The 18549-nt window shown below is 41.0% G+C and overlaps 1 protein-coding gene across 1 annotated transcript; it reads left to right on the top strand.

The window, feature by feature from the left end:
- The first annotated feature begins 7182 nt into the window (after nt 1–7182).
- pym1a (partner of Y14 and mago A-like) lies at nt 7183–17468 on the top strand. Its single transcript, XM_014146716.2, has 3 exons — nt 7183–7465; nt 9476–9569; nt 15152–17468. The coding sequence occupies exons 1-3, from the start codon at nt 7435–7437 to the stop codon at nt 15633–15635; spliced, it is 609 nt and encodes a 202-aa protein (XP_014002191.2). The 5' UTR covers nt 7183–7434; the 3' UTR covers nt 15636–17468.
- The last annotated feature ends 1081 nt before the right edge of the window (nt 17469–18549 follow it).

Here is an 18549-nt window from a genome sequence, read left to right as displayed (position 1 = left end):
GATCTGTGAAGTTATTTGGATTTTTACGAATCATCTTTGAAAGACAGGGTCCTGAAAAAGGGACGTTTCTTTTTTTGCTGAGTTTACTAGGCGGTGTCAGAGGAAGGGCCCAAAAATTGTCAAAGGCTCCAGTCACCCAAGTCATAGACTGTTCTCTCTGCTACTGCATGGCAAGTGGTACCGGACCGCCAAGTCTAGGTCCAAAAGGCTCCTGAACAATTTATTAAATGGCCACCCGGACTATTTGCATTGAACCCCCCCCCCCCCCTCCCGCTTTGTTTTTACACTGCTGCTACTCGCTGTTTATTATCTACAGTGGTTCATCCTTTTAAAGTTGCAGCATACTGCGGCGCAGTTTTCATGGTGCCGCAGAATTCTATGGCACATTATTGACGTGTGAACCACTGGCACCGTTGGTGCTAGTTTGACCACCAGAGGGCATCTTTGAGAAGCATTTGATAGTCTTCAATAGAGACTGTGCTTGAGAATGCAGGCACGCGGGACACCGCGGTTCAATTCCCCAACGGGGAGGAAGGAGTAGGCCGTCCTTGTAAATATGAATTTGTTCTTAACTGATTCCATGTGTGTCATTTCATAGTTGTGATGTTGTCACTATTATTCTACAATGTAGAAAATAGTAAAAATAAAGAAAAACCCTGGAATGAGTAGGTGTGTCTAAACATTTGACTGGTACTTGCTTAATTCATTTGATCAATATTATGGTGTTTCTATTCCAAGAAAAACAAAAAACCTTCTGGGTCCGTTAGGATGGAACCGAAAATATGTCGCTGTACAAAGTGACGGTCAGGAGTACAGTATTGGTCCATCTGTAGCAACACAGCTTGCACTGCTATGCAGTGTCTTGGACCGTTGCGCCACTCAGGCGCTGTATAACGTGACCGGTCAAGAATCGCCTACAGTACAACAGTAAGACCAAAATAATCCTAACAAATTAAAAGAATAAAAACCTTAGTGTAACAGTTTTAGTAAGAAAGACTGAAGTCCAGCACAATTATCAGTTTCTATTTAGGTTTATGTCGCCCATTCATTGTCAGTTAGAGACACAGTAGGACCCAAAGTCATAATCAGTGCTCTAACTCCCCCTTGCGCTGTTCTGGAGCAATGAAGTGGTGACACGGTACCGTACTAAACCACAAACTACCTCTAAATCCGGCAGCATAAAATCGCCAAACTTATAGTGGAGCAACCACTGTATGCATAGTCACTTTACCCCTACCCATGGGTGAAAAGTTGATATTTACTTTGGAGGGGACAATTACATGAACTTTTCTCAAGAGCAATTCCTGAGGGGGACACCAAAAGTAGTGCTGTAACACATAGCCTACGTTGTAATATGTTAAATGTATATTGAGGAACCATAATTACTACTACTGGATAATTGATAGATAGTTAACTGAAGGGTTGTCCCAACTTGTTCAAATGTTTAAATCATTATATACTACTACTACTAATAGTTATAGCAGTGTTCCTTATCAGTCCAGTATGTATGCATGCATGCAGGTATTTGTATTTACAACCAGAAATACCAAGAAAGGCCATTAGGTGGCAATGGTACTATACACTGTGTATGTGTGCAGTATTCGTAAATACAATGAGGATGCTGCGATCTCATCTAAAATAATCTCTATTGAGAACCATCACAAAGTTGATCTCAGTATTTAATTTACCTTTTTATTTAACTTTTTCTGGAACATTTATATAGTCACTAAATATGTGCCACTGGCCTGAGTCTACTACAATAGCTTTACAAGAACAAAAAGCTCAAAATTAAGTACAGTTCTAAAAGCGAAATAACTACTTCAATGAATAACCAAAATAAATCAACCAAAATATCCTTAAAAAATACTTATTGTTCAGTTAGTGTCTCAACTCTTCAAAACAGCAGCTATGGACAAGTATGTCACACAAAGTATGCAATATTAAATAAAATAACGAAATAAATAATTAGTAAGTGTACTGTCATGTACTAAAAACTGAGAACTACTAAACAAAATAACAAATATACACTAGGGGTTCTCAAACAGGGGTCCGTGGACCCCTAGGGGTCCCTGGTGTAATTGCAAGGGGTCCGTGAAATAAAATGTGTAATGAACGTATTCAGTACCACAAGGTTTCCAGTAACTTTACATATAGAGGGGGTGGGGGTCCCTGAGGACCACTCAAAACCTTGCCTGTCTTGCCTCAAAATATGCAGGGGTTCCAGTACCCCAAAAAAGTTGAGAACCACTGCTATACACACTACTGAACTAATGAACAAAAGAACCGAACATATGTTTGCGGGTTTTAATGGATCCAACAAATTGCTGGCAGATATTTTCCCTCGAGACTGTCCAGCCTGTATTTATGTACATTACAGACAACTACGCCGTCAGTCTCTCTTGGCCCATGCTAGCCCGTAACCAAGTCTTCAACCTGCGGAGTGCACTGAAACTCCTCTCAGCCTCACACGAAGACACTGGCACCACAAACAAAATTCTGATCAGCATCCCAACTTGGTCAAACAACCTCCGCACCTCCACTGGAAGCCACCCGAGGACCTCTGCTGCCTCTCCACTGCTGCTACAGGGGTATTTGTTGCGAAAGAGAGGCAACTGCACTGAAAGAGAATCTATCTTGAGACTCATCCAACTCCCCCGTGAGAAGCGCTCTTTCCAACTTTTGCAGGGCATTTAGACTGTCCTGGTGAAAACGGTCACCAAACAACCTCCACAAAAATAATTATTTACTATAGTGATCCACTGCTTTGCCAGCAAATCATGTGTCTCAATGGAGTCAATCAATGTTGTTGCTTTCTCATACAGTGCAAGGTAGCTTTTGTAATTTCTCTTGCCCCTAAGATAAGACCGCACACAGTCGACTGCAGCCTGCATACCAGAGACAGTGTGAGTTTCTTTCTGCAGTGAAATGTTTATGCAATCAAGCTCTCCAAGAACATTATAGGCAAGTGTGAAGTGCTCAAATAAGCCACTGGCAGTTGAAGCTGTCTTGGATGCAGTTTTTGTCTTCCTCTCTAGGCTGCTTAGTACCCGCTCATACTGCCCTTGCACAGCTCTAATAGCAGTATTCGGCACAGTCCACCTTGTTGGACATAGGGGTTTCAGGGCGGTCAGATGTGCATCTTCGGACGTGGCAATTGATTCAAACATGCTCTTAAACTTTCCTGACTGTGACATCGACTGATGTAAAAAGGGCTTTATAAATACATTTGATAGAGGACACCTAACCGATGGACCTAAGAAAGGGAATCCCGGATCAGTGGGGAGGCTGAGCAGCCAGCCTGTGTAATCAGATTTACACAGTGTGCTCCACAATGCACATAGAGGGCTAATGGCTGCTGCCTCCTCACAATTGCCTGTGCACCAGTGTATTTTCCTGCCATGTTTGAGACACCATCATAACTCTGCCCACGTAAGCCAGACATAGGCAAATTGGGCCTCAACAACACATCAGTTGCCACTTTCACAAATCCCTCGCATGTTGTCTCCAACACCCTGTATAGTCCAATAAACTCATCGTGAGGGACAAGGTCATGGTAGACATAACGCAGGCAGACACTCTCCTGCTCAGCACCAGAGACATCTTGAGTAACATCAACAATTACTGAAAATTGTACAATCGGAAGAGACCTAATCTCAGCTGCAATGCCTGTGTACATTGTGGTATGCTCTGTTAACCACTTCTGTAAAATGGGATCATCCTCTTCTGCCCTAAGTTTCAAAAGCTGGTATAAATTCCCACTGTCATCCGTGTGGCCTCTAAAGGCTTGTCCCTGTCTTACTACATGCCGCACCGAACTAACAATTTTCATCAAGCAATGCCTTGCGTCCTCCTGCTGTTTACCCGACGCACTGGATAACTGGGCACTGATTGGATTTAGCTGGTGTGCTGTTACAGTTACAAAGTGGCGGTGGGTTTGGCAGTTTTGATGTGCTGCGAATTTTACAATGGCTTTTCTCCAGTTCCTAAATCCTGCACTAATGAAGGCAGCATCCGCCCTTTGGCCAAAAGATGGCTTGCTTGAAAACCCTTGGCTACAGTGAGCCATGTAGCCAGGGGAAATCGCGAAAACATTTCTCTTAAAACATCAACACACTGTTGGCAAGCGTTTGCGGTACTATAAATTGTGGGTGTGGCTGATATGGTTTTGTGCTGTCACTGAGGTAACTGGACAATGCTGTGCCACTGTCCCATATAGTGGTGCTGCTGGCAACAAGGTTGATACCTGGTCCTGACGTGGCTGTGACACTGTCATCTGAAGTCTCTCACTGGCTCTTTTCCTTTCACCACCCTCACTTACTTAGTCTGTCTCCTGGAAAATAAATAAGGTCTTTGCCATACTCCTAACTACCGGTACCCAAAACTACACAATTAATCACAACATCAATACCATTGCCTTAAACAAATATTGGTTCAGTCACCAGTTTAAGTTGAGAGTGGGGGTATCTATGGCATTTTCCACTTATGTCCCTATTTTACAAGTTTAAAAAAAGAGAGAACCTTTCATAATGTTGCCAAACAAAGACTCAACAAACTTCCCTGAGACTCCCTGTCTCTGCCAGTCTGTCCCTCACTGTCTGTCCCCAGCTCTGCTGTGTGTGCCATCTGTTGCCTGCTCTGCCTACTGACATCATTATGAAACATTTCCATTAGGATTTCACCTCTTTCTTATTAACATTTTATCAACTAGTCTTAGGCTACTAGGGTTCTTACTTTGCGTTTTGGTGTACTGAAAAATGCTCTGATATCCGTCTTTTTTCTACCTGGCTGGCCACACGCGCACACACACAGTGTGCAGTTATTTACAGTAGAAGATGGGCTTCGATCTACCAGGTTGCTAGCTAGTCAGCTAGCAAATGTGAAACTGATTGCAGTGTCAATGGTTGACAGCTGTATGATTCACCATTTAAACAATGTAAGCCGCAACCTTTTGTAATTTTATATAGTTTGTTTTATATTGGCTGGCTTCCCACAATAGCTGAATTTGCAAAGTTTCTGTGGTGTTTTCTATAATCTTTGCTATCGTCAGTTTACTCCAAGATAGCCACACAGGTGCGTCAAAGTCCCCTAGCGACAATTTAGCTTTTGCAACGAGAGCATTAAATATATTTAAGACAATGGTAGAAGAGAATGTAGTTATGTTCAGTTTGGAGTTCAGTTTATCGCTAACATTATCACAGGGACTTCGAAGCACTACAGCTGCATGCTGATCTTGGAATAAACTGACGATAGCAAAGATTCCATCTTTGACGACGCCACATAAATGGAATAGGTGCTAGCTAGCTTATGTTTGCTGCATCGGTTTGCTCGCTAACTCTGCAAATTCAGCTATTGTGTGTATGAACCCTGCCAACATAAAACAAAATCGCTATGGTGCGATTGACTGGATTAACCTCACGTGCATTAAGTGCCTTTCAGACGGTAGACACGAACACCCTTGTCACCTTGCCAGCTAAGGAACACTACATTGCATTGCTAGTTTCTCTCTGACTCGAATTCAAACAGCTGCAAACACTGGTTGATGTTACTGTAGCTAGCTAGCAAAAGTCAGCTAACCGCTAGCTAACAAAGAGTTACCTGTAATTCAATGCAAGACTGGTGACGGCAAAGGCAAAGGGTGGGGGTCGCTATCTTTTGAAACTTAAAAACGCGCGATTAAGTGTCTATAAAATCAGCACAAGTGCTTTCATTGAATATTATTAATAATTGTGAAATTACATAGTTATGGTTACAGTGATATATTGGGGGGGACCAATCATATTTTTCTCTATATGGGGGCGGAGGGGGGATCCCCCTGGGATTTCCGCATATGCCCCTACCTACATTGACTAAACTGTAACCTGCACATTGATTCGGTACCGGTACCCCTGTATAGCCTCATTATTGTTATTTTATGGTGTTACTTTTTACATGCTTTACTTTTGTTTATTTAGTAAATATTTTCTTAAAACTGCATTGTTGGTTAAGGGCTTATAAGTGAACATTTCACGATAAGGTTAGGGTTAAGGTTGTATTCGGAGCATGTAACAAATAAAATTTGATTTGATATCGGTCTCATTGTTCCATCTGTGGCAGAGTGCTTATGGTCATGGCTAGAAGTGATCCAGCATGTCAAATTAACGTCAACAATATATTGTTTTAGCTAACCATAACCTAATTATCCTAACGTGTTACGAAAAGTCAAATCTGACGTTAATTTGACAAAAGTTGGATCCCGTCTAGCCATGACCAGTGCTTATGAATAATGAGGCTGGCCGCGGGTTTCCACTAGTTACCACAGACCAGCCCACAGTCAACATTGGCAAGATCGTAAAAATTCATGAAAACCAACATTTACTTTTTGGTCTTCATTTAATGTTAGCAGTGTGGTTATATTATATCTATAAAGCATGTTTAACGGTAATGTTTTGAAGTAAAACTATATATTTATTTGATTGTGTATACTTAGCCTTAAGCGCTATGGCAGCCTGCTAAGCTTTTTTTAGCTATATTTACTTAACGTTACCTAGCTAGTTTTGCAAACGTCAACTTAGTTAGCGTCTAGCCAGTGTATGCGATAGAAAAATGGCCGTAACAACGAAGACTGACGATTACATTTTGTTTTACCGGAGAATTACTTTTGATGCAACCGTAACAAATGTGTTTTTCTAGCTAGCTCCTTGTTCTATCTTTGCCCATAATGTACAGCAACTGCCATTACTGCAGTAGCGGGAAACAGTAATTTTCAGAAGGTCCTGCTGTTTGACCCCGCGCAAGAGAAAGAAAAGCCCATTGGACAAATTCAGGTAGGTCCCTCCCCGTTTTGTTCAGTTTCCTTCCGTTTAGTTCTTAAACAGTACGTGTGTTCCGTTGTGAGACTTGAATACACCGATGGTTCAGCCACTTGGTAGCTCGCTATCGTTAATCAAATGAAGCAAAATTATGTAGTGCAGTCTGTAAAGTATAAACTCACCATAGTCATGTCGGTGAAGAAGTTTGAATGAGGTCCCAGGCGAGGATTCTCGGGTGAACGTGTACGCGTATCGGACGGTCAACTTTGACGTATAGCACCACCCACCTAGTGAATGTGGGCTGAATCATTTTGCATGGCCTGGTGCCCCGGATGAGCAGAGTCTGGTATTTAGAACATTCCATTGGTCCTTAAGCGAAATCTCCGAACACCTCGGGCACTGGGCCATGTGGCTCAGTTGGTAGAGCATGGTGTTTGCAACGCCAGGGTTATAGGTTCGATTCCCACGGGGGACCAGTACGGGGGAAAATGTATGCATCACTCACTACTGTAAGTCGCTATGGATAAGAGCGTCTGCTAAATGACTAAAATTGTAAAATGAAATGTACAAAATGCAAAACGAACTATCAGTAAGGATGACGTCACTTCCTGTCATTCCTGCCAACGGAAGTAATTAATTGAGGAAAATGGCAACCCCGTATGTTGAAGATCAATCTGGTAAGGCTGGTTCAAGTCAGACATCCAGTTAAATAGTGGTGAAGTTTGAGAATGAACACACAGTTTAGCATGAATAACCCCCCAGAAAATAACCCCACGACGTTCGTTTTGTGGAGTAAACTAATTGTTCCAGCGCGACGTATTCTGCGCTGGCTAACCAGTTACTAGCTAAAACACGGCACACTACACTAGCGCTAGTTATCTAGCTTATTAGCTAATGTACTAGCTAATATTTCTACTAGTTCGATGTGACACCTGATTATTTTGGCTAGCCAAGCTAGGGGCAAAATGTGTTTGTTAAATAACTAATTAGTAGTACCAGCAGCAAGTGGCTAATTTAAAATACATTAGCTAGCAAAGACGCTAGGTAGCTAGTTTACGCTTATAAATTATGGGTAATTCCATGGTAACAGAGTGATGCCGAAACTCATATTTTTCTTTAAAATGTATGTCAAACAAACCAATGGTTGCCAATTTAATGAAATCACATCTATGCACAAGGACTACTTTGAAAAATGTCCCCTTTTTTACAAAAACACCTTTAACGTTACTTGAAGAACCGTGCAGATGCTAAGTTTGTTAACAGTATGAAGGCACAAACCGTACAAACCGTTATTCTTATCAAACTTTTGATATGCACTGTTCAAGTAAATGTGTTTTGGTAAAATCTATGGTGGAAATGTTTAAAAGTAGGCCTTGTGCATAGAGTTGTATGGTTTGTTTAACTTTGGTTTTTGATAGAAGTATTCCTTGTGCATAGACCTCTTAAATCGGCCCCTTTTTTATTTATTTTTTGCCTAAAATTACATACCCAAATCAAACTGCCTGTAGCTCAGGCCCTGAAGCAAGGGTATGCATATTCTTGGTACCATTTGAAAGGAAACACTGACGTTTTTAAAATGTGAAAGGAATGTAGGAGAATATAACACATTAGATCTGGTAAAAGATAATACAAAGAAAAAAACAACTTTTTTTGTATTTTTTTGTACCATTTTTGAAATGCAAGAGAAAGGAAATATTGTATTATTCCAGTCCAGGTGCAATTTAGATTTTGGTCACTAGATGGCAGCAGTGTATGTGCAAAGTTTCGGACTGTTTCAATGAACCATTGCATTTCTGTTCAAAATTCTGTATCAAGACTGCCCAAATGTGCCTAATTTGTTTATTTATAACTTTAAATGTTCAAAATGGTGTACTCTCCTCAAACAATGGCATGGTATTATTTCACTGTAATAGCTACTGTAAATTGGACAGTGCCGTTAGATTAACAAGAATTTAAGCTTTCTGCCAATATCAGACATGTCTATGTCCTGGGAAATGTTCCTGTTACTTACAACTTCATGCTAATTGCATTAGCCTACGTTAGCTCAACCGTTCCGCAGTGGACCCACCAATCCTGAAGACGTTTTAAACAAACCATACAACATTGCAGTCATTGTATTATTGTTTGGGTGAAAAGATCTGTCTCAGCATCACTCTGTTACTGTGGAATTGCCCCCTATTAACATACAGTAGCTAGATAGCTTGACAAATGTACACCGGCTAGCTAGCTAACGTTAGCTATTTAATAACGACTATAAAACATACATTTCTATTAAATTGTTCTCGGTACTGTTCATGCTACTGCCGATGCAAATCGAGAGCTTTGGACTATAAGGTTCTATCTGCAAAAAGATAATTGAGATAATTGGCTTCAAAGTTCTGGACCCTCATTGGTTTGAATGGTGTCAGTTATCAGTGAACTTAACAACGTGAATTGGGGTATTTAGACTACTATATAGGTAGAGAACATTGAACAGAACAAGGCTATGTCATTAACAAAATTTTGACAAATGCAGAATGAACCTTATAGTCTCTAACTCTCAAAATGCACTGTAGTATAGTGAGCAGTGTATTGTTGTAACAAACACACAGAGCAATGTTTTAGCGGAACAAAACATTGGTTCAAGATAAATGCATTGTTTTCAGTGAATTTATAATATTTGCTCATGTTTGCTCCTCCTGTTATAGGGAAATACATTGCTGCTACACAGCGACCTGATGGAACCTGGAGGAAGCCTCGTAGAGTGAAGGATGGTTATACCCCTCAGGAAGAGGTCCCTGTGTAAGTAATGCTTCCTAACAAAGTTAAAGTACCAGTCAAAAGTCTGGACACGCCTACTCATTCAAGGTTTCTTCTTTATTTTTACTATTTTCTACATTGTAGAATAATAGTGAAGACATAAAAACTATGAAATAACACATGGAATCATATAGTAACCAAAAAAGTGTTAAAACAAAACAAAAAAAATGTATATTTGAAATTCTTCAAAGTAGCCACCCTTTGCCTTGATGACAACTGTCGTGACGTGACTTTCAGTAATGTGATAACTGTTATTTATCGAATAAACTAACTGTGTTTAATTGTCACCCGATTTAAATGAATTATGTAACAATTAACTCATTAGGAATTTGGGGCACCACAGGAAAAGTTGTTTAACGAGTTACCATCTCCCGGATTAAACTCTAAAGATATATACAGTTGAAGTCGGAAGTTTACATACACTTAGGTTGGAGGCATTAAAACTCGTATTTCAACCACTGCACAAATTTCTTGTTAACAAACTATAGTTTTGGCAAGTCGGTTAGGACATCTACTTTGTGCATGACGCAAGTAATTTTTCAACAATTGTTTACAGACAGATTATTTCACTTATTATTCACTGTATCACAATTCCAGTGGGTCAGACGTTTACATACACTAAGTTGACTGTGCCTTTAAACAGCTTGGAAAATTCCAGAAAAAGATGTCATGGCTTTAGAAGCTTCTGATTGACTAAAATGATGTCAATTAGCCTATTGGGGGTGTACCTGTGGATGTATTTCAAGGCCTACCTTCAAACTCAGTGCCTCTTTGCTTGACATCATGGGAAAATCTAAAGAAATCAGCCAAGACCTCTGAAAAAAATTGTAGACCTCCACAAGTCTGGTTCATCCTTGGGAGCAATTTCCAAATGCCTGAAGGTATCACGTTCATCTGTACAAACAATCGTACGCAAGTATAAACACCATGGGACCACGTAGCCATCATACCACTCAGGAAGGAGACGCGTTCTGTCTCCTAGAGATGAACGTACTTTGGTGTGAAAAGTGCAAATCAATCCCAGATCAACAGCAAAGGACCATGTGAAGATGCTGGAGGAAATGGGTACAAAAGTATCTATACTTTTTGGAGAAATTTCCTCTGTTCTGATGAAACAAAAATAGAACTGTTTGGCCATAATGTAAAGAACACCATCCCAACCGTGAAGCACGGGGGTGGCAGCATCATGTTGTGGGGGTGCTTTGCTGCAGGAGGGACTGGTGCTCTTCACAAAATAAATGGCATCATGATGTTGGAAAATTATGTGGATATATTGAAGCAACATCTCAAGACATCAGTCAAGAAGTTAAAGCTTGGTCGCAAATGGGTCTTCCAAATGGACAATGACCCCAAGCATAGTTCCAAAGTTGTGGCAAAATGGCTTAAGGACAACAAAGTCAAGGTATTGGAGTGGCCATCACAAAGCCCTGACCTCAATCCTATAGAACATTTGTGGGCAGAACTGAAAAAGCATGTGCAAGCAAGGAGGTCTACAAACTTGACTCAGTTACACCAGCTCTGTCAGGAGGAATGGGCCAAATTTCACCCAACTTATTGTGGGAAGCTTGTGGAAGGCTACCCGACACGTTTGACCCAAGTGAAACAATTTAAAAAGGCAGTGCTACCAAATACTAATTGAGTGCATGTAAACTTCTGACCCACTGGGAATGTGATGAAAGAAATAAAAGCTGAAATAAATCATTCTCTCTACTATTATACTGACATTTCACATTCTTAAAATAAAGTGGTGATCCTAACTGACCTAAGACAGGGAATTTTTACTAGGATTAAATGTCAGGAATTGTGAAAAACTGAGTTTAAATGTATTTGGCAAAGGTGTATGTAAACGTCCGACTTCAACTGTAGATAACTATTACATCAATAAGTCACTTATTAATCATTATCTCATATCAGTCTCGTTCTGAACGTCGCAGACCTCTTGAATCCAAGCCTTTCTCATTTTTCAGTTCTACACAAATTGATGTAATTATTTATTTACTAACTAAATAATAACATTTTAGTCATTTAGCAGACGCTCTTATCCAGAGCGACTTACAGTAGTGAATGCATACATTTCATACATTTTTTCCCCCCCGTACTGGTCCCCCGTGGGAATCGAACCCACAACCCTGGCGTTGCAAACACCATGCTCTACCAACTGAGCCACACGGGACCACATAGACTGAATACACAACACCGAATACACATAGACTTACATCAGACAAATGTCCCTAGTGGACTGACAAGATATGACGGCTTGTTACACATATGGAGAGGGAGGGGTAGATAAAGAGAGGGAGAGTCAAACTTATCGTACATTTAGGAACTACCCTCAAAGTAATGATTATGCTTTGCTCATGAACTGCCGCCCGTTTGGGTAATAAATGCAATGTAATTACGTGTCTTTGTTCGTCTCTCTGTTGGAACCAACCAATCCTTCTATGAGGAAGGGGCTGGATGGGTGTAAGGCTCTGGTTGTCCACCAGAGGTCACAATCTGCTTAGTAGTTCTGGCTTGTAGTGGTTGTTTTAGATGCACCAATGATTGCCTGAGATGGGGTGTAATCCTTCCTTTCTCGGGTAGATAGTCAAGTTCTAGATCCCTTTACATGTACAGCTGCAGACTGTCAAATGTTCTGGTCTAGTCTTTATCTTCACTTGTTTCAGAGTTTCTAACCATTTCAACGTGTGGCCAACTCTCCACGCTTTTCTGGTCTTCCTTCTTAAGTTACAGTATTTGTTTCATACTGTTTTTAATAACATCACAAAATAATAAGCAATATGACAGGATTAATATTCTTTAGATCCCCACGGACCATTCTTAACATTACTATCTAATAAATATTGTTCCAAAGTTCACACTTTGGGTGTTATATTTTTGGGTGGCAAAATGTCTCTGTAACAAAGGAATTCCTTTCCCAATACTGAGGAGCAAAGGGAGAGATTCCCCTCCTGCCTAATTTACGACCGAGTGATAAGATGTCAAAACCGGCACCCCCTCTTCTGTGGGTAAGAGGGTCTGGTTGTGGTCAGCTATTTACCAAGCTGATCTGAGGCCTTTGATCCTCGACCAGGAGAGTCATGACACAGCTTTGCACACTCTTGGGATTCTCTCAACCAGCTTCACCTGGAATGCTTTTCCAACAGTCTTGAAGGAGTTCCCACATATGCTGAGCACTTGTTGGCTACTTTTCCTTTACTCTGCAGTCCAACTCATCCCAAACCATCTCAATTGGGTTGAGGTCAGGTGATTGTGGAGGCCAGGTCATCTGATGCAGCAAACCAGATGGGATGGCATATCGCTGCAGAATGCTGTGGTAGCCATGCTGGTTAAGTGTGCCTTGAATTCTAAATAAATCACTGATAATGTCACCAGCAAAGCACCATCACACCACCTCCTCACTTAACGGAGGGAACCACACATCCGTTCATCTACTCTGCGTCTCACAAAGCCACAGCAGTTGGAACCAAAAATCTCAAATTAGGTCTCATCATACCAAAGGACAGATTTCCACCAGTCTAATGTCCATTGCTCGTGTTTTTTGGCCCAAGCAAGTATCTTCTTCTTATTGGTGTTCTTTAGTAGTGGTTTCTTTGCAGCAATTCAACCATGAAGGCCTGATTCACGCAGTCTCTCCTGAACAGTTGATGTGGAGATGTCTGTTGCTTGAACTTTGTGAAGCATTTACATGGGCTGCAATTTCTGAGGCTGGTAACTCTAATGAACTTATTCTCTGCAGCAGCAAAGGGAAGCACAGCCGTGAGCTGCCTAGTGACACGAGCCTACCAAACGAGCTACATCACTTCTATGCTCGCTTCAAGGCAAGCAACACTGAGGCATGCATGAGAGTATCAGCTCTTCCGGACGACTGTGTGATCGCGCTCTCCGTAGCCGACGTGAGTAAGACCTTTTAAACAGGTCAACATTCACAAGGCTGCGGGGCCATGAATGGCTTTGAAAGGCTGGTAATGGCTCACATCAACACCATTGTCCCAGAAACCCTAGACCCACTCCAATTTGCATAACGCCCAAACAGATCCACAGATTATGCAATCTCTATTGCACTCCACACTGCCCTTTCCCACCTGGACAAAAAGAACACCTACGTGAGAATGCTATTCATTGACTACAGTTCAGCGTTCAACACCATAGTACCCTCAAAGCTCATCACTAAGCTAAAGATCCTGGTACTAAACACCTCCCTCTACAACTGGATCCTGGACTTCCTGACGGGCCGCCCCCAGGTGGTGAGGGTAGGTAGCAACACGTCTGCCACGCTGATCCTCAACACAGGGGCCCCTCATGGGTGCGTGCTCAGTCCACTCCTGTACTCCCTGTTCACCCACGACTGCATGGCCAGGCACGACTCCAACACCATCATTAAGTTTGCAGACAACACAACCGTGGTAAGCCTGATCACCGACAACGACGAGATAGCCTATAGGGAGAAGTTCAGAGACCTGGCTGGGTGGTGCCAGAATAACAACCTCTCCCTCAAAGTAACCAAGACTAAGGAGATGATTGTGGACTACAGGAAAAGGAGGACCGAGCACGCCCCCATTCTCATCGACGGGGCTGTAGTGGAGCAGGTTGAGAGCTTCAAGTTCCTTGGTGTCCACATCACCAACAAACTAAAATGGTCCAAACACACCAAGACAGTCGTGAAGAGGGCACGACAAAGCCTATTCCCCCTCAGGAAACTAAAAAGATTTGGCATGTGTCCTCAGATCCTCAAAAGGTTCTGTTCTCTCTACTACCGCATGGCAAGCGGTACCAGAGTGCCAAGTCTAGGACTAATAGGCTTCTAAATAGTTTTTACCCCCAAGCCATAAGACTCCTGAGCAGGTAATCAAATGGCTACCCGGACTATTTGCATTGGGTGCCCCCCAACCCCTCTTTTACACTGCTGCTACTCTCTGTTTATCATATATGCATAGTCACTTTAACCATATCTACATGTACGTACTACCTCAATCAGCCCGACTAACCAGTGCCTGTATATAGCCTCGCTACTGTTATTTTTCACTGTCTTTTTTTACTGTTGTTTTTATTTCTTTACTTACCTATTGTTCACCTAATACCTTTTTTGCACTGTTGGTTAGGTAAGTAAGCATTTCACTGAACAACACCTGTTGTATTCGGCCCATGTGACAAATAAGCTTTGATTTGAAATTCCACAAATTAACTTTTAGCAAGGCACACCTGTTAATTGCAATGCATTCCAGGTGACTACCTCATGAAGCTGGTTGAGAGAATGCCAAGAGTGTGCAAAGCTGTCATCAAGGCAATGGGTGGCTACTTTGAAGAATCTCAAATGTAAAATATATTTTGATTTGTTTAACACTTTTTTGGTTACTACATGATTCCGTATGTGTTATTTCATAGTTTTGATGTCTTCACTGTTATTCTGCAATGTAGAAAATAGTACAAATAAAGAAAAACCCTTGAATGAGTAGGTGTGTCCAAACTTTTGACTGGTTCTGTACCTCTGTCAAGTCAACCTTTTAATATGGATTTTGTTAGAAGTCTCTGCTGTAGATTGGTTATTTCCTCTTTGCTTTCAGCTACGAGAATAAATTTGTGAAGTTCTTCAAGGGCAAGCCCGATCTTCCACCAGGTATGAGCCCCGGCAATGCGGCCCAGGCAAGGCAGCAGCAGGGGATCCCCGGCATTGCAGAGAATGAGATAGCTGGGCTCTCCAAGACAGCCAAGCGAAACATGAAACGCAAGGAAAAGCGCAAGCAGCAAGGCCCAGATAGCAATGTGGAATTACTAACAAATGCTGTTGAGACTATGACGTTTGCAGAGGACGGTGACAATGTGACGCCTGCATCTAACCCAGCTGGAGCTACTTATGACCCTTCATCTGCAATAGCAGAAAAGGCCAAGAAGATCAAGAACATAAAAAAGAAGCTGAGGCAGGTTGAGGAGCTGCAGCAGAAACTGGACTCTGGGGAAATCAAGCAAGCTACAAAAGAGCAGCAGGAGAAGCTTGGAAGGGCCAAGGCCTTACAGGGCGAGTTACTGCAGCTTGAGGAGGATTCATGAGATTGAAAATGTTGTAAAAAGGGCAGCAGACCATTTGTGGAAGTTAGACTGTTCAAAAATACAAACACCCAGTTCTAAAAGAAATTGACATTTACAGCTGTGTTGATGAGCTTCCCTTGAACATTTTCTGGATATTTGTTGTTATCAGACAGCCAATGAACATGAACTTTGGCTTTTGGAATGCCAAGTGTACATAAACCCAACACTTCACGTGTTATGCTGTTGACAATAAGTGATCATGCTTTTCCCACAATTTGTCTAAAACCAATTACCGAACAACAATGAGCCAGCCAGGTTTTTTGTCTTCATAAAACAGTTGAACTGATTCGCTATGCTTGGCTATGAACTTTTTGGCCATTCAATTATAGTTGTAATAGCATTTATTTGTGTACTTAGTATGTTTGTGCATTTCGTATCTTCGTTTTTTTTTTATCTTTATCTGTCAAGAACAGCATAACATTTTATATATTAGTTAGTTGCATTAAAGATGCAAAAATCCCCTATTGAAAAGAATACCTGTTTGTTGACCCATCTCTGTGTACTGAAATGATACAAATTTTCCCAATGATTGGATGACTTCAAATACAGTTTGAATTTGTTTACATAATGAAGAGGTTCATGGTTTACAACATTGTAAACAACTAATAATGTAAATCCCCGTGATTGCAGGGGATAGAGAGGATTGTGCTGTTTTTTAATCTGATTTCGGCAATCAGATAGGATTAAATGTTAGAATGTGATTCTGGTCCTCCATGTAGGGTTTTGGTTATCCAATCTGACCTTTTAATCAAGATTAAATGTCGTTTTTCAAAGGCGATTAGGATAGTTTTGATGTAAAAAATCTGGATTATCTTGACCTCACTGGAAGGGTGGTTTTAGAAAGGTGAATGGCACTACAACCAAGCCATTTTAATGTAAACTGAACAAAAAATATAAATGCAACATGTAAAGTGCTGGTCCCATGTTTCTTGAGCTGAAATAAAACATCTCAGAAGTTTTCCATATGCACAAAAAGCTAATTTCGCTCTAATTTTGTGTACACATTTGTTTACATCCCTGTTAGTGAGCGTTTTGTCTTCTGTCAAGATAATCCATCCACCTGACAGATGTGGCATATCAAGAAGCTGATTAAACAGCATGACCATTACGCAGGTCCACCTTGTGCTGGGGACAATGACAGGCCACTAAAATGTGCAGGTTTGTCACACAACACAATGCCGGAGATGTCTGAAGTTTTGAGGGAGCGTGCAATTGGCATGGTGACTGCATGGAATGTCCACCAGAGCTGTTGCCTGAGAATTGAATGTTGATTTCTCGACCAATGTTGTTTTAGAGAATTTGGCAGTATGTCCAACCAGCCTCACAACCGCAGAACACGTGTAACCACGTCAGCCCAGGACCTCCACATCCTACTTCTTCACCTGCGGGATCATCAGAGGGGGTGCTGAGGAGTATTTCTGTCGGTAATAAAGCCCTTTTCTGGGGAAAAACTCATTCTGATTGGCTGGGCCTTGCTCCCCAGTGGGTGGGCCTGGCTCCCAAGCTGATGGGCCTATGCCCACCCATAGATGTGCCCCTGCCCAGTCATGTGAAATCCATAGATTAGGGCCTAATTAAATTATTTAAATTGACTGATTTCCTTATATGAACTGTAACTCAACAAAATCTTTGAAATTGTTGTGTTTATATTTTTGTTCAATATAACTAAAGTGACAAGGTTTAAAAAGCTATTTTGCATCTGAAAACCAAAGGTAATGTTAAATTGGTTGCAGTAAAGTTATGTGGTCAGTTGTTATATTGAGAAGTGTCAAATAAATGCATGTACTTATGTGATATGCAGACAATTTTTAATCTAGGTACCTTTTATTAATGTAGTTTACTCCGGTTGGGATAAATGTGGAAGACACATTTCAGTTGAATGCATTCAGTAGCTGACTAGCTATCCCACTTTCCCTTACTCATATCTGTTTCAGTATGACAGTGTTGAAGTAGTACCATAGCCTGTCCAGTATATGGCAAGGTGTAGGCCTGAAATGCCGGATTCTGTGATCTTGATATTGTGTTATCTGAATCAGAATGATCCTATCTGGTTATTTGCTGAAAAGCCGTCTCAAAAACAACTAGATCAATCTGATCATTAATTGCAAAAAAGAGGATTACAGAATCCAGATAATTCTGAACCAGATTAAACGATTTGAAAAACTGGGCCCTGGTGACATCAAGAGGCAAAAATGTGACATTGACGTGTTAAATTCATGGATCTTATATATAAGCATACTAATTAACGGTTGTCTCAGAACGGAAATGTGGTTAGTTGTTTTTCTCTCATAGGACAGTTGTAAAACTTCACTGGAGGATGAGGTTTTTATCTCACAGACTACATATTTATCTAGAGAAATGTAGAAAGAAACACAAATCTTGATTGAGCAACTTCAGTGATACATTTAGTAAATCCTTCACTGTCTTTCCCTAGTAGTGAATCACTGTTTCATTGTTCATTAATTATGCGATATAAGATGCATTGAATACACCATCTGTATTGTAACCCTGCCTGTCATTTAAACTGACCAAAAATAGACCTTTAAAAGTTATTGTTAGTTATATTGACTTAATTATTTTGTGTTCCTCTGACGTGATCTAGGGTATTTAGAGGCAATTTAATTATTTGAAAGGGGATAGCTTTTGGGATAGTTGTAAGTGGGCTGTGTACTTTATGAGTTGCTGTCGGTGTCTAGAGTATTTATTTGCTCTAAACTAATCCCAGAATGCATTCCTCTAATGATTTATTATGTGGTTGGAAACAGGTCCCAGTGGGCAGACAATGGTATAAAACTATGTGAAACCATAAACTACAGAGTTCCATAGAACATTATGAGACTGGGACCAACAGAATGAAAATTATAAACTAGGCTTG

Source organism: Salmo salar, chromosome ssa15 (genome assembly GCF_905237065.1).
Source record: "Salmo salar chromosome ssa15, Ssal_v3.1, whole genome shotgun sequence".
Classification (NCBI taxonomy): domain Eukaryota; kingdom Metazoa; phylum Chordata; class Actinopteri; order Salmoniformes; family Salmonidae; genus Salmo; species Salmo salar.
The sequence above is the reverse complement of the archived record's forward strand: the minus strand, read 5'-3'. Positions and strand labels throughout refer to the sequence as shown.